The sequence below is a fragment of the Nothobranchius furzeri genome, chromosome 15 (genome assembly GCF_043380555.1).
Source record: "Nothobranchius furzeri strain GRZ-AD chromosome 15, NfurGRZ-RIMD1, whole genome shotgun sequence".
In the NCBI taxonomy this organism is placed as follows: Eukaryota; Metazoa; Chordata; class Actinopteri; order Cyprinodontiformes; family Nothobranchiidae; genus Nothobranchius; species Nothobranchius furzeri.
Window position 1 is genome coordinate 53,401,277 of NC_091755.1, and position 16,208 is coordinate 53,417,484.

Sequence of the window (16,208 nt, forward strand, 5' to 3'; positions counted from 1 at the left end):
AGGACGTCCGAGCTAGATCTTTCCACTGTGGATTAGAGAGGTCCTTCACTGAGAACCCCTTTTTACTTATTATTTCTGATTCTAATCGTTCACTCTTATTTTTTCGTGGAGGTTGAACATGAAAATAGTCTCCTACACCTATCTCCTGCATTAGCTTCTGATTGATAATAGACGGTGAAACTCTGGGGTTAGAAAAACCTGCAGATCTACGTCACACTTTCTCTTAACATTTATGGACTCACCCATCTTGACTCACACTGAGTAAAGCTGACCAGAGCAGAAGCTAACCATTAGCATTAGCAACTCCACCATATGGCCGAACTCCTCCAGGCTTATATTTGTAGAGGTAAAGCATCAGTGTGTCAGAGCAAGCAGTCAGTGGTAGAGTTGCATTGCTGAGATGTCTAAGTATCAGTGTGAAGCTAGTCTGTCCTCTGGCTGAGTTCTCCGTGCTGAAACAGGCGCATCTGAGCGTTTTCCCCACAGTACAACTTACAAGGCATACCACTGCAAGTGTATTACAAAAATGAGTGAAGGCCTTCCTTAATAAGGATATTTGAAAGGTTTTATTTCCATATTGTGCTTTTCTCCCCTGCAGGTGGTTTGTATGGACAGGAAACTTGATTTCCTGGTGAATGTGTACGTGCAGCGAATGGGCATCACCCATTCTGAAACAGAGGCCTTTTTTAACTCCAAAGAGCCGTATCCAGCACCGCCTTACCACAGTCCAGAGAAGACAAAGGAAGAAAAAGAGGAAAAGGAGGAGGAGATGCAGAAAAAGAAGGGGAAGTCGTGTTCATCAGATGGCCAATGTTCGGAAGTATCTCTGGAAAGGAAAGATCCTTTACTTGGTCAGTCAGCAAGATCAGTGAGTACTCCATCTGGCAGCCACAGCCGCCCCTGTACTTCATGGCAACACCAGCTGCAGCACCCCCTCAGCCAGCCTGCCTGGGGCAGCAGCATGGCCAACACCCCGTCACCAGTTGGTGGCGGAGGTGACCAGTCGCCAAATATGTTCCGCCTTCCGCCTCCCCCTGCTCCGGTGCTCGACCGATCGTCCTCTGCTCAAGGCAGGAGCGGCAGGGAGAGCAGACGGTGCCACAGGAGGCAGAGGTGTCAGCAGGACGCCACCGCCGCAGAGAGCGACACGTCCCTCTCCATCCCATCTGTTGACCACGAAGAGCTGGAGCGCTCCTTCAGTGGCTTCAGCATCTCTCAGGCCAAGGAGGACTTCTTCGGGCCTTCTTTCTTTACAGGCTCATTAGGAGGTGTGATGGAGACAGATGCTGGAGCTGGACCATCACTCTGTGCCAGGGTCAGACCTTTTATAGCCGAAGGGGAATCGGACACGGACTCTGACCTGTATGCCCCTTCACCTCTGTCCTTCACTGGAGAGGCCGCATACGTAGAGAGGGGGTGGCCCGGGCTGAAGTAGGTCAGAGAGGTCTACTGTCTCCAGGCTGGGGGTGACGGATCAGTGCCAATACCAGCTCCGTCACTCTTCAGGCTGTCCGTCCACGACGACACCGTCACAAACAGACTAAACGGATTCATTCTCAAGACCAACAAAAAACATGACTTCATAAAAACTAAACTGTTTACGTTTTATCACCTTTTATGATTGTAAACCAACATTTCATCAATTACCCTTACCTTTGCTTTGTACAATTTAAGATTTTACATTCTTTTTAATTTATCGTCATTTAAAAGATCCTTATGAGGGTATTATTTATTTATTTAAACATAATTTTACACGGAGGAATAACCACTTGAGATGAAACATCTCGTTTTTGAGTGGGTCCTCCTTTACAACAAAAAGAACAGAAACGAAGAGCAAGACAGCAGAGCAAAAATCAAAATCAAAACATTACAACAATCATTTACACACACACACACACACACACACACACACACACACACACACACACACACACACACACACACACACACCCTCAAAGGCTCACAATACTTCACCCCACACTACATGACCCCAACTAACAAGGACTAAAGAAAAGCAACAGCCAGTTGAACAAATACAATTAGTAACATAGACAATTATTCCTGAAGATGATCGACCAGAACCCTTCGAAAAGTAGTGAATGATGATAAACGACGAATAGATAAAGGAAGATTATTCCAATCACACGGAGCCTTAAAACCAAAAGCATGTTTCCCTGCCTCTCTTTTCACTCTAGGCTCGTATTAGACTCCTACAACTATCAAATCTGTTAATTCAGCTACTTCTGATGATGTTTTAGGTCATTGTTTTCCTTTCTAACCTGAATGAGTGCAGTTTAGCACTTTTCATGTTAAAAACCTGTTAAAAGTTCAAAGGACAGTGGGAGCTTGTAATGCAAGGTTCTGAAAACCTTAAAAATCACTCGTTTAGCATAATGTCTTGAAAACTTCTATATATTTGAATGACTTGAAGTGTTATAATGCCAAACCTATAGCTATGGTAATCAGTTAGACTCTTGCAGAGTAAAAAAAAAAAAAAAAGCTTGCTCTCTACATCGGTGATTCAGCTTTCAGAAAAGTCCCCTAAGAGTAATAAGATATTCTTCAGTGAACCAGTGACCCTCTTGCATGGCATGCTAAATGGTTGATTTCTAGGACTGTGTTAAGCAGGCTGTAAACCAAACTGTGGCAAAAATGAACAAATAAATATGATAATCTCCAAAACTCTACTTTTTAAACCTGTAGAGACAAAACAGTCAAGAAAAAGTGAAACAAAACACAAAGTGCACGCGTGACTGGTTTCAAGCTGCAGCGTTTTAATGTTTCAAAGAGGCTTTGCTTGAATCCAGTCATGTAAAAGCTGTTCAAGCTCGCTTCTTTTAACAGCCACTGTGCACAAATCATGTGCAACAAGTAAATACTGCATACATAGGTAAATGTTAGGGGCTGTGAGTTTTTTCTTTTTGTATTGGGATCACACAACATGCACTGTTGGAGATGAAACAAATACAAGTGAAACCATCCCACTTGGACATGATGGTGTTGATCTTTCATGAAGATGCTCTGTCGGCTCTGCACTAGATGAGAACATGCAATAATATTTGAAATTTAAGAAAAGATAATGTAAAGGGCAATCAAGAACCACCCTTAACACACATTGCCTTATTTTCACACCAAAACTAATTTTTTAAGTCCATAAACCAAACATTTCATTTTAAATGTTTAATAAAAAATGTTGAAAGTGAAATTTCAGGTGATCTATAAGAGGTTTGTTGTCTGGAAACATTTAATTAATAACTACCCATTTTAGACATTGACAGTTCTAATTAAGACTAGCTTAATTACAACATTGACTTTATCCATAGACATAGACGAAATCCATAGTTCATCAGTAATTTGCCAACATTTATTAGTTTATTTTTAGTCTGATGGAAAAGTTTGACATCAGTCTGTTAATCCAGATTAATCTCCATGATGTAACTGTACCTTAATCTCCTTCATTAATAAAACTTTGTACCAAAAATTATGACTTCAGCTGAATTTTTCATGTATTTTTTATGGGCACATGGCTGCCATGTTTGACAGGATGATGTAATGATTATGATCATCCACCAGATGGCAAGAGAGCTAAACCAGGTAGGTAGGTAGGTAGATTTGGTCGGATCATTTGTTCAGCATTGTGAGGCCAGGATCTTAGTTGAAAAGTTGGTACAAATGGGAGCTGATTTGCCCATTAGTAAAAGCCACAAGGACCTGAGGCTTATTTACTGGAGCACCCGGGGATTTGCACATCTTGAACAACAAAAGCATCAACTGAATGTGCAAGCAACCAGCAGAAACATGCACTTAATCGTTTTCTCCTCGCACTCCTCGTTCTTTAGTTGTCTTCCCCATCACTCCTCGTTCTTTAATAGTTTTCCCCGTCGCTCCTCCTTCTTTAAAATCTAAATGTTGCAAAATAAACCACAAGTAGATTTAGCATTTCATTAGGCGGATTAGAAATACAAGTTAGGCCCATAATGCTGGCCGTGGCTTTTCTTTTAAAAGGTTGCCGTTTGCTTTTTGCATCTTTGTGTGTGCAACGTTCTTTTAAAGATGTGGTTTGTGTTTAAACAGTGTCATTAGATGGAGATAGAACATTGACCCTTTGATGATGGATGTGAAGACTGAGCAATCAATGAAACCATTACAAACCTGAGTCTTACAAAAGTCCTGACAAATGAGAAGCCAAAACAGATGTGACGCATACGTTTTGGTATAAAACAGCTTCAGCCAGGTGCAAATGAATGGGAAACTCAAAAAATAAAAAAGAATAATAAAAGCACGTCTCCAAAATCTTCGTTTTTGGGCTTTGGATGAGGAAAAATACATCTATACCGATGATTTAAGGTAAACTGAGATTAAATACGGTTTCTTTTTCCCAAGACACTCTAAAATTACAGATGAGAGGAAGAAACACCTGCATGTCCTTTAGTCCAGTTGTGTTGTGTAGACATCTGGTGGTCTCCGTGGCAACACTTCATTTATGTATGGTGTTTGGTATCATGAGGAAAGACCTCAGTGTCTGCATCAAGGGCAAATGCAGTCAGCTGACCTTCCTTCATCCCCTCACACACACACACACACACACACACACACACACACACACACACACACACACACACACACACACACACACACACACACACACACACACACACACACACACACACACACACACACACACACTGGGACCACAGAGGGGTCATTAGCTTTATAAATAATATTGGCCAACATAGATCTCAATTAGAGGTGTTACACAGCTGGATGGCAAAGTCTTTACAAAATAGCAGAAGATGATCTGTTAATTTAAAGCAATAGATACCATACCATACCATACCATACCATACCATACCATACCATACCATTGGGAGCTGGCGGCTCTGATGAAGGGGGAAGTTCTGGCCAAACCATGTTAGCCGAAGGTAAAGAAACATCTAATTACTTCACTGTGTTAAATAAGCAAACATAATTACACAGAGAGCATACAGAAGAGTAATAAACATAATATGGTCCTACAGAAGTTGTTTATTTCTGTTACATTGGTTCTGAATGGTGGAATTGAACTTTCAGACTGTCTCTTCCTCTTCTTCCTCTTCTAAAGGTTCTCGGGGGTATGCATAAGTCTCCATATTTGTAAGTCCAGATATCACACAGCAGCTCAAAGCTCTGCGGGACACGTCCATGCTGCAGACATTAGTCCACCGATTGGTTGTAGTACTGTAGAACTCAGCATTGGAAGTGGAGGAGGAGCCATCGAAGCCTCCAACAACGATGAGCTTGTCTTCAATCACTTCCAGACCAAAATTGCTGCGTGGAGTAAACATGGGTGGCGCAGCCACCCAAGTATTGGTTTGCGGATTGTAGGCCTCAGCACTGTGCAGACGTTCAGTACCATCAAAGCCTCCGACCTGTTGGGAGTAAAAGTCTATTCAGTCTGACCTAATTGGTGGGATTTGATCTTTTAGAAGTTTATTTTAGATGTTTTCATAAAAGAAAACATCTAAAATACTGAAATCCAAACTCAAAATCTGCATTTTCAGGCTGTGTACTTTGTATAACAGTAATTCCAAATCTGACGACAGCCTGAAAGACTGGGGGTAGCCTGTGTGTTGGTGAAGCAGACTGAGGGGAGCCTGAATGTAGGATGGAAGAAGAAGAAGAAGAAGAAGAAGAAGAAGAAGAAGAAGAAGAAGAAGAATTTCTATAGCGCCTCTCAAGATAAAAATCACGAGGCGCTTCACAAAAACAAAAAATGTAAAAAAACATTTAGAAAATGTTTAAAAATATATTTGAAATGAGCAAAAATATACAATTGTGATTAAAAAATGTAGAGAGAGAGAGTGAACAGGAAAGAGGGAAATCAGTGGATCCTGAGGAAGGTGGAATAGGTGGGGAGAGCAGAATAAAGAGAGAGTGGTGAAGAAGGTCATACAAAAACCAGCTTGAACAAGTGAGTCTTCAGCTGCTTTTTGAAGGAGATCACTGAGTCCACTGATCTCAGGCTCAGGGGGAGAGAGGTCCAGAGTCTGGGGGCCACAGCAGCAGATGATCTGTCACCTTTGGTCTTTAGCCTGGTGCTGCACAACCAGTAGGCTTTGATCACTGGACCTCAGGGACCTGCTGGGGGTGTAGGGACTAAGAAGATCACCAATGTAAGATGGTGCTTGTCCATGTAAGGCCCTATAGACCAGAACCAGGATCTTGAAGTGAACCCTGAAGTTGACTGGCAGCCAGTGAAGCTGGAGGAGAAGCGGGGTGATGTGGGTGTGTTTGGAGGACTTGGTCAGAAGCCGAGCACAGGCGTTCTGAACCACCTGTAGACGGTTCAGGGAGGTTCTGCTCAGACACGTGAAAAGAGAGTTACAATAGTCTAAGTGTGAGGAGATGAAGGTGTGGAGAACTGTCTCAAGTTCAGAGCGGGACAGAATGGGACTCAGCTTAGCAATGTTCCTGAGATGGAAGAAGGAAGAGCGAACAAGAGAACTGACATGAGAATCCAGGGTGAGAGCTGGGTCAAAGGTCACGCCAAGATTCCTGACAGAAGGTTTGGTGTGAGAAGCAAGCTGACCAAGAGAGTCTGTGACTTTGGGAACCAGCTTGTCTGGGGCACAGATGAGGATCTCAGTCTAATCTTCATTCAGCTGAAGAAAGCTCCCAGCTATCCAGGTTTTGATGGAGTCTAAGCAGGTGTGTAACAGCTGCAGCTTAGACATCTCATGGGGCTTAAAGGAGATGTACAGTTGGATGCCATCTGCATAAAGATGGTAGGAGATTCCTTTGAAGAAGCTCAGGATGTGCTGAAGAGGAAGCAGATAGAGGAGGAAGAGCAGAGGCCCCAGTACAGAACCTTGTGGGACACCATGGGTAAGGGAGGTGGTGGAGGACCTAAACTTGGAGGAACTTACTGCATAAACACGATCCGCAAATGCAATGACTCCAACACCACTGCGCGGGCTGCTCATAGGGTGGATTAATGTCCAGTGGTTGGTTTCTGGTGTGTAAAACTCCGCTGACGGCAGGAAATCGTCTCCGTTGAATCCACCACAGATGTAGATCTATAAACACACACAGAAACAGTTTCAAATAGATAATTGAGTTTCTATAAAATCTGTTAAATAGTTTGTTAACCCTCTGGAGGCAGGTGTTGCAGATCTGCAACATTAACCTACCTGGTTACTCTACACACGTGTTTCATGAGCATTTTTTAACTCAGAAGTACCCCTGAAGGACTTAGTTGTTCGTCCCGTTATCAAAACTTATTTTGAGACTGAGAGGGTTAAAATCTTCAAAAAAATTATCTTTTTTGACATAAAAATCATAATAATATATTATATTTCTGCTTATGGCTGAGGAAAAGCTTTTAGATTAGTAACTGAATAAACTAATGTCATTTTTTTTCTATAGGAGTTATTTCAAAGCAACCTCAAACTCTTTTTCTAGAAACTAAGAGCTCGTTTAACATCACACAAGTTTCAGTTCCACTAAAGCACAGCCACACACCTTTCCCTGAAATGTGGTGCAGCTGGCATCACTTCTTCGCTCATGCATGGATGCAATGAGATGCCACTGGTTGGTTTCAGGACAGTAGTACTCAGCTGTATTAAGACTTCTTTGTCCATCAGAGCCTCCCATTGCAAAGATGAGCCCGTTCAGAACGCTGACACTCACGCAGCTCCGGCGATAGTGCATTGGTGAAACCGCCATCCAGATGTGGGTAGTGGGATTGAACCTGCGGACGCTGTTGAAACACTCCACTCTGTCAAAGCCACCGATGCAGTAAACAAATCCATCTAAGAAAACAGAGCCGTGAAAGGCACGAGGACGCTCCATGTTTTCCACAGTGATCCAGCGTTCAGCCCTGACATTATAGGCTTCTATGGCATTGGTTGGAAGACCATCATTCCAGCCTCCAATGGCCAGGAGGATGGCAGGTGGCAGACGAGGACGGCTAAGGGGGTGGTTGATTCCAGTAAAACCACGCTCTTTCAGGAGGATACATCGATGAAGATAAGTTGCACGTGCAACGATCCGTCCGCTGGCTCCATCTTGTTGCACCAGCTCATTTCTCATCACAGCATTCAAGCACTCTAAATCCATTGTGGCCAGTCTGATCTGTGCACAGATAAGAAGACAGACTTTAGATTCAATTCAATTCAATTCAAGTTTATTTATATAGCGCCAATTCACGACAAGAGTCATCTCAAGGCACTTCACATAATAAACATTCCAATTCAGGTCAGTTCATTAAGCCAATCAGAAATAATGTTTCCTATACAAGGAACCTAGCAAATTGCATCAAGTCACTGACTAGTGTCAGTGACTATACAGCAATCGTCATACTAAGCAAGCATAAAGCGACAGTGGAGAGGAAAACTCCCTTTTAACAGGAAGAAACCTCCAGAGAATCCCGGCTCAGTATAAGCAGCCATCCACCACGGCTCACTCGGGAAGATGACTTCATGGGCTTCAGCAATTATTGCCAAGTATCCAGACACGTATAACTGGTGTTTTATTCAATTATATGTTATTTGGCCCAATTTAATCTTCAGAAAAATGTTTCAGACTCTAGTTGAAATCCTACTATTAACAGTCCATGAACTTGATTGCATGTGCTTTGTTTACCACCGTCAGGTTAGCACAAGCATCTCTGCACTGTGAAGAATATTAATCTAACTCTAGTCGTGGTAGTGAGTGTACCTTAGACAAAAGGGCATGGGTGTCTCTCTGACGTTCCGCCGGCGAGTGGGATACCCATCTGATGACAGACTCAAACACGGCGCTCTCCTGTCTCACCATCAGGTTGTCACTGCTGATGATGTCTTCGACTTCTGGCATGGACAGCTCCAGGAAACTGCCAGAGTGAGCAACCTCCTCAAAGTGGTCAAGGATGTAGGAACAGGCTGCAGAGCACAGTTTAGGAAGGTAGTACTTGGATGTAAGCCTCCAGGTGTTAATGCAGCTGTCCGGGGTCAGTCGCGTAATGAGATAGTCGCTGCAAGCTTCAAGTAGCTCCTCATAGGTGAGGTAGGCTGCCACTTCCAAAAGGGTTCCTACATTGTTGTCTGTGAGGACAAGGAACCCAGTATAAATGTAGCCTATGATCATCTTCATAGTTTCAGCTGACAGAAAGGGCAGATTGTAAACCCTTTCCTCTGGCGGAGACCTCTGTGTGAAGAGGGATCTGGAAAAAGACACATCAGTGAATTACAGTTTTCACAGAGGCAATAAAGGTTCTTATGTTCATCTCTATTCACAGAACTCTGCAACCAGATGATGATTTTTATCTAGTTATTAACAACAGTGTAAATAAATGAATCTGAATGGTCCCTTTTGTTAAATCACAAACGAACTGATTACCTATTTTATTTCTAAAGCTGAGTTTAATTTTAAAGAGGGGATTACATTTTTATAATCGTCGTCGTCTTCCTCCGCTCATCCGGGTCCGGGTCGCGGGGGCAGCATCCCAACTAGGGAGCTCCAGACCGTCCTCTCCCCGGCCACCTCCACCAGCTCCTCCGGCAGGACCCCGAGGCGTTCCCCGACCAGATTGAAGATGTAACCTCTCCAACGTGTCCTGGGTCGACCCAGGGGCCTCCTGCCGGTGACACATCTCCCCAGGGAGGCGTCCAGGAGGCATCCTGACCAGATGCCCAAACCACCTCAACTGGCTCCTTTCGATCCGGAGGAGCAGCGGTTCTACTCCGAGTCCCTCCCAAATGTCCGAGCTCCTCACCCTATCTCTAAGGCTGAGCCCGGCCACCCTACGGAGGAAACTCATTTCAGCCGCTTGTATCCGCGATCTCGTTCTTTCGGTCATTACCCAAAGCTCATGACCAAAGGTGAGGATTGGGACGTAGATCGACCGGTAAATCGAGAGCCTGGTTTTCTGGCTCAGCTCCCTCTTCACCATGACAGATTGGCTCAGCGTCCGCATCACTGCAGATGCTGAACCAATCCGCCTGTTGATCTCCCAATCCCTCATACCCTCACTCGTGAACAAGACCCCGAGATACTTAAACTCCTCCACTTGAGGTAGGACCTCTCCCCCGACCCGGAGTTGGCAAGCCACCCTTTTCCGGTCGAGAGGGAAGAGGGAATATCCCCTCAGGTTTCTCATTTTAATAGAAAAGTCTTCTGTCAGCTTTCAGCAATTCAATTCAATTCAATTCAATTCAATTCAATTCAAGTTTATTTGTAAAGCGCCAAATCACGACAAGAGTTGTTTCAAGGCCCTTCACACAGTAAACATTCCAATACAGGTCAGGTCATTAAACCAAACTGAAAAAAGTTTCCTGTATAATAAATCCAGCAGGTTGCATCGAGTCACTGACTAGTGTCAGAGTCTTTACAGCAATCCTCATACTAAGCAAGCATGCAGCGACAGTGGAGAGGAAAACTCCCTTATAACAGGAAGAAACCTCCAGAGGATCCTGGCTCAGTATAAGCAGCCATCCACCACGACTCACTGGGGATGGAGGAGACAGAACGCACACACACAGGCACGCACGCATGTAAGCACGCACACACACACACACACACACACACACACACACACACACACGAACAGCAGCTTGCAAAGATCTCCACGGTCCTGCTGCAAGAAGAACAAGCATTTTCTGAAATGCCAGCTGACTTCAACCCCCATCTCACTGGTCTGCAGCTGCCAATAACCTGTTAGATATACTAACACGCAGATGGAATCACATTCCACGTCAGAAATAAATCACAACATCTTAATTGTGTCTTTATTTCTTGAAAATGAATCCTGGTTTAACCAGAATATTTCTGCACAAACTTGAAATCATGTTGGGTTTTTGCGTTCAGTGCACCAAAATGAGCCCTCCTCACTGTTTAAGAGCAACAGCAAAGCCTGCAGTCTGAAACCTTATTTAAAACTTTGCAGATAGATTATTAAAGTTTTCCGAGATTTGACAACACGATGCAAGTTTTCAGTGGCTTTGTCTTTACCTCTGTGCATCTATCTGAGAAAACTGTGCAACAGCATCAAATTGTGGACATGAGAAGTTGACAGCACTGTCCAAACGTAGCAAGTGTTCTACTCTCTTGTCTAAGTGATGCAGGTTATTTCACAGCTGAAATCAAAGAAATCCGTATGAACCACAGTTTCTTAAGCTTAACTTAAAATTATTGTGTTGTTCCAACCTGAGAATGTTCCAGATTTAAATCGTTATTGTGTCGTGTGACGTTAGCCGGTACCATGTGATGTGGCTGCACTGCGCATCAGAATCTCAGCCACACCTCCTGCTGGCTCTGCATCAATTCCCTTTGCAGTTCCCGTTTATCCGCGGGCAGCAGAGGGCGACAAAGTCCTCTGCTGCCCGCGGATAAACGGAGTAGGAAGTGACGCCACCATCAGCGCCAGCTCTGAGGAAGTTTGCAGCCACGAATGAAACTGTCAGCAAGGTAAAAAGAAACCTTTCCTGCGTTTCTAAAAAGAACCAAAAGCATGTTGCCGGTTCTCCGTCCAAGTGAGGTGTGTGTGTTGAGCCTGGTGTTTGCTCCTGCGTCAGCTCCACGAGGGGAAGATGCACACACACTGACAGAAGCGTTTTGCTGTCGGACTTCTCCGTCTCCTGGGGAGTGTTGCAAAGCGATTCCCCGCCAGGACAGCAGAGAGAGTAGCGCTTTTCTGGGGTATCCTGTCATGTATCCAGTGTTTTTTTGTATTTCAGAGACTTTTTAACACGGACAAATTTGTCTGTCATCCTCCACCTCTTCACGTACTCGCCACCTCTGAACACACGTTTCTCCTGTTGGTGCTTTATTCAAACAGGAGGTGTGGGTGGTGTAAAACACTTGTAGGGGGATTGCTTTATCAGATTAACTTGTTTATTAAACTGGGTGTGATGCAGTCTTTCCCTTTAATTGATTTACAACTCATGATTCTTAAATAAAACAAAATATTCTATTTCTTCTTCCACAAATTTACCTGCTTTGTCCTAACATCTGAGGATCAACTCACCGGAAGTACGGTATACAGCAGAGGCAGATTTTGTGGACTTTAAATTCCACATCCTGGACTTGAATGACTGCATCGGTTAACTCCTCGTTTAACCGGAGTTTATTGAACACTGGCATCATCTTGTGCGAAGACTGGCCTTCTCGAGTCATCTTGGTGTGTGACAACTCTCTCGAAAGTCTCTCTAATTGTTGATTCAAGTCTGGGGACCTGAGTGAGAGCAGAATTTGGTTACACCACACTTCCAGAGTAAAAACTCTGCACCTTTGTGATCAACAAAACTACAATTTACATCAACATTTTTTTTTCTGAAACCGCGCTGCTCTGGGTGGCTGCATGTTGGAGTAGCTCTGTTGAATATATGCAGTGTTGGGAGTAACGCCGTTTAAGTATAACGGCATTTATAACGGCGTTCTTTTATAGGTAACGAAATAATCTAATTAATTACTTTTCCCACTGTTGCAGCGCCGTTACCGTTACTGGGGACGGAAGGTTGTGCCTTACTATGTGCTTGTCGAACGTTGAGTAACAGTGTGAGGCTTTCTGACCGCCACACTTCAGCTGCAGCCAGGGAGAGAGAGGTGTTGGTAGCGCACTTACAAACACGATGATTAGCCGGGTGGGCGGAGACCCTCACCGTCTCAGCCGCTGCATGCACATCAAAGCAGTTATGAGAATAATGCCGTTTAAAATAACTGCGTTAATAAAAAAAATGTTTCTTTCAGTAACGAGCAATCTAATTAATTACAAGCGTTTCTGTTACTGATAAGAAAATGCGTGCGTTAAGCAGCGCGGTGTGTTGAAGCTGTCATCAGCTGATCAGGAGCTAAAGAGGCAGATGTTTTCATCCAAGCCAAGCACATCACGGCCCGTGAAGAACGAGGAAGACGTGATGAATATCTACAGCTGCAGATTCGCTGCTGCAGGTGGGAATCTGCGGATCTGCAGCCGTGCCCTTCTTAGCGTGACAGCGGGACGTCCCAAAGGTCCGCTCACCTGTTCACCGCTCAGACGTCCTGATCTTCTACCTTCCTAGATCATCCAGCTGTAACCTGTTTCTGATCATGTCTTTAGTCCCGCTGTAACACTGATGCATCAGTCTCAGACGTCATGGAGCTCAGGTGTTATTAGAACTACCGGTGTGTGTTCACCACCCAGCTTCAGCTCTTCTGTGGTTGGGTCTGACCCAAGTTAGTAAATGTAAGTCCTCCATCAGGCTTGTGCCTCTTCTAGTGTCATTTTAAAGGATTTATTTTATTTATTTAACCATTACTAGATTATCAGCAACAGAAATGCTGCTAAAAACACACAATTATGTGAAGCTGGAAACATTAGAATACTGTGCAAAATTACATTTATTTCTGTAATTTAACTAGACTGAGAGACCATTTAAAGGCTCAGGAACCTTTACAGGTGTTTCTATTTGCAATTTTAAATTTTAGCTGATTGGGGTCTTGTTAAATATCACACAGTGACCTTTTAATAGTCTAGATAAGTGTAATGCTCCTGTTAGTAGTTCCTTCTGTTAAGTGCTTATTTATTTAAATTATTCAGGTTTATAAAAAAAAACATTTGGACATACATTTTATTATGTTCCAGTCATTAGTCATTTATATTTCACTATTGCAGTAATTCTTGCATTCTTTAATGAAAAAAGTAAGTAAGTAGTTACTAGGGATGAGCCGGATACTCGTTTCAGACGAGTATCCGGTACGGATAAAGCATTTTTTACGAATACGAGCATGACACGAGTAAAATTTGTAAATATGTGTAATCGTGCTGAAGGAAAATCGTCATTGGGTAACTGACTGTCTTCACGCTCTGTGATTGGCCAGTCGCATAGAGCGCCCACCCCTCCCTACACACAAAACTGCAGCCGGCCGGGAGCGCAGTCCGTCCGGCTCATCCACGCACACACACCCACAGACAGTAACGGATCTCGCATCAGAATATTGACTCTGATGAAGAAATTCACTCATCCAGCCGGGAAGATTGACGGCTGCTACAGCATCAGACAGCTGGTGCTGCATGAGAGGTGTGTGGAGTTTACAAGCTCCAAACGTTGGGTTTGATGTTGGTTTAACCTTCTCTGGGACGTGATGGATGTAGAAATGATGGTAAAAACACCGCTAACGTGACAGACGTAGCGACAATGTAAAAAAAAAAAAGCCGTAAAAAAGAGGCAGATGCTGATGCGTTCTATATGGAAGTCAAGTGTGCCATATAATCATAAAAAAGTAAAATATAAAATTTAGAAAGAGAATTATATATTTATTATAAATTAAAACGTTCCAAATATAATGAAAATTTATAAATAACGTAAAAATACGAAGGAACATCTGTTGGTCAGGCTGAAAAGTTTGGGAACTACTGCTAAGTGATAAGTGAATATTGTTTCTTATTATATTTTATGTCCAGTTTTTTAGGGCTTTTATGTTTTCTGTAAAGATCGGTATGCTGAAAATCATTTAATGTTTGGCATAAAGCATGAGGTTTTGGTTAGTAATTGATTGGAAGAACAACAAATGACTGATTTAAATAGTGGAGCGCCTCTGTCAGTGTGCCCCAAGGCAGCTGTGGCTACATCGTAGCTTATCACCATCAGTGTGTGAATGTGTGTGAATGGATGAATGATACACTGTAGTGTGAAGCGCTTTGGAGTCCTTACTCTAAGAGGCACTATACAAGTGCGGATCATTTATCATTTATAGTGTTGATCAGGCAGAGCTTTGCTGCCAGTGTTCCACTGCATAATGGCTTCAAACACGTAAGTGTTAGTTTTTACATAAACCATTGGATAAAATTACACAAACTGACTTAGCTCTAAGGCGCTTGCAATAGTTTGTGTATGTGTACGTGTACGTGTGTGTGTGTGTGTGTGTGTGCGTGCGTGCATGTGTTTGGGGGAGGGTACATTGGAACTGTGCCCCCCCCCCCCCCCCCCCCCCCCCCAGTTTGAAAATTCTATCTGCGCCCCTGGTATAAATCACTCAGTAGGGGAGCAGATTTCATATGATGACATTATTGATGACGTTGCATCAAGGATAGGTTTTAATTTTAGTTTTTGTTTTCTGTTCTAAGTGCAATGCTGTAGTGATTATTTTTAGTTTGTTATGTGTGAAATATTTTTGCTATTTAGAATATTTATTATATATTTGTTCATATATTCTTAATATTTAGTTATTGTTTGTTTTTGTGTATTTGATTTTATAAATTTTGATACAATAATGTATATTGCTTTACATTCTGGCAACTTCATAGTAATTAATGTAAATATGTGCAACTTAGAAAAATGAATGTTCAATAGTCGTTCTAATAAAACATGCCTGCTTGTAGAAAACATGTGTGTGTTCGTGCAGGTGGGGTGGTGGTGGTGGTGGTGTGTGTGTGTGTGTGTGTGTGTGGGGGGGGGGGGGGGGGGGCTCAAAGGGGGCCTCGCCCGGGGAGTAATTCCATGTAGAACCGCCACTGGTCTCCGTCTTCCTCTGCTTCCAGTTCAAAAAACAGCCGTACTATCTGAACTGCCTGGTGGACATATATCCTTCTCATCATCCTTTATATAAGCCTAATAAAAGCCGACTAAACTGCAAGGACAATATACCTGTCCGGATCGCTCCAAAATATGAAGTTTGCTGTCAATATCTGTTTAACTGTTTGTTGTTAATCCGTTCGCGCCACTCCTTTCCCACGATGCGGCTCCTTTTTGCTCACATCTCGTTACTCGTGCGGCCTTCCTTCTCTCAGCCAGGGACGAAATTTTGATTTCAGAAGTGGGGGGGACACAGCAGGCTTGTGCGGATTTGGGGTGGGGGTGTTATGTAAAGACCCTTTGACACGTCACATGCCCATCTCAATAATTTTTCCATCCTCAATATATATATATATATATATCAAAGTTAAAAAATGTACAACTCTATTATCATTAATATTTATTATCATTATTGAAGTGCAGTTTTGGCTGTTGACAATGGATAGGCCATTGTATTTATTGTTTTGGGTCTTTTTTTATTGTTTTTGGTGCAACATTTTCTAACAGGGAGTGAGATTCCTTTTTTATTCAATTTTTGTTTGTTATTTTTATTCATTTAGAAGTTCTGGTTCTGGACATTTCAATGTTAAATGAAGGTTTATTTGTTGCATTTTAAAGGGTGTACTTGCATTATTATGATATATTAACATTATTTTAGTGGTTATTTTGGTCTAGATAATGTTGACAATGATATCGTTT

General features: G+C 42.9%; 2 protein-coding genes across 14 annotated transcripts in view; one reads left to right on the top strand and one right to left on the bottom strand.

The window, feature by feature from the left end:
- The window catches only part of LOC107391272 (potassium voltage-gated channel subfamily KQT member 2), a 52,887-nt gene extending 49,406 nt beyond the window's left edge, over positions 1-3,481 (top strand). For all 9 annotated transcript variants that reach the window (XM_070545005.1, XM_070545006.1, XM_054746131.2 and 6 more), the window contains one exon: positions 599-3,481. In XM_070545005.1, the coding sequence (XP_070401106.1) occupies positions 599-1,435 (837 nt within the window). In that variant the 3' untranslated portion in view covers positions 1,436-3,481. The remainder of the gene's footprint in view (positions 1-598) is intronic.
- Positions 3,482-4,696: 1,215 nt separating this feature from the next.
- LOC129164789 (kelch-like protein 10) overlaps positions 4,697-16,208 on the bottom strand; it is a 13,470-nt gene continuing 1,958 nt past the window's right edge. For all 5 annotated transcript variants that reach the window (XM_070545011.1, XM_070545010.1, XM_070545012.1 and 2 more), the window contains 5 exons: positions 11,984-12,190; positions 8,698-9,181; positions 7,501-8,112; positions 6,906-7,055; positions 4,697-5,408 (listed from right to left, as the gene is read on the bottom strand). In XM_070545011.1, the coding sequence (XP_070401112.1) occupies positions 5,067-5,408; positions 6,906-7,055; positions 7,501-8,112; positions 8,698-9,181; positions 11,984-12,190 (1,795 nt within the window). In that variant the 3' untranslated portion in view covers positions 4,697-5,066. The remainder of the gene's footprint in view (positions 5,409-6,905; positions 7,056-7,500; positions 8,113-8,697; positions 9,182-11,983; positions 12,191-16,208) is intronic.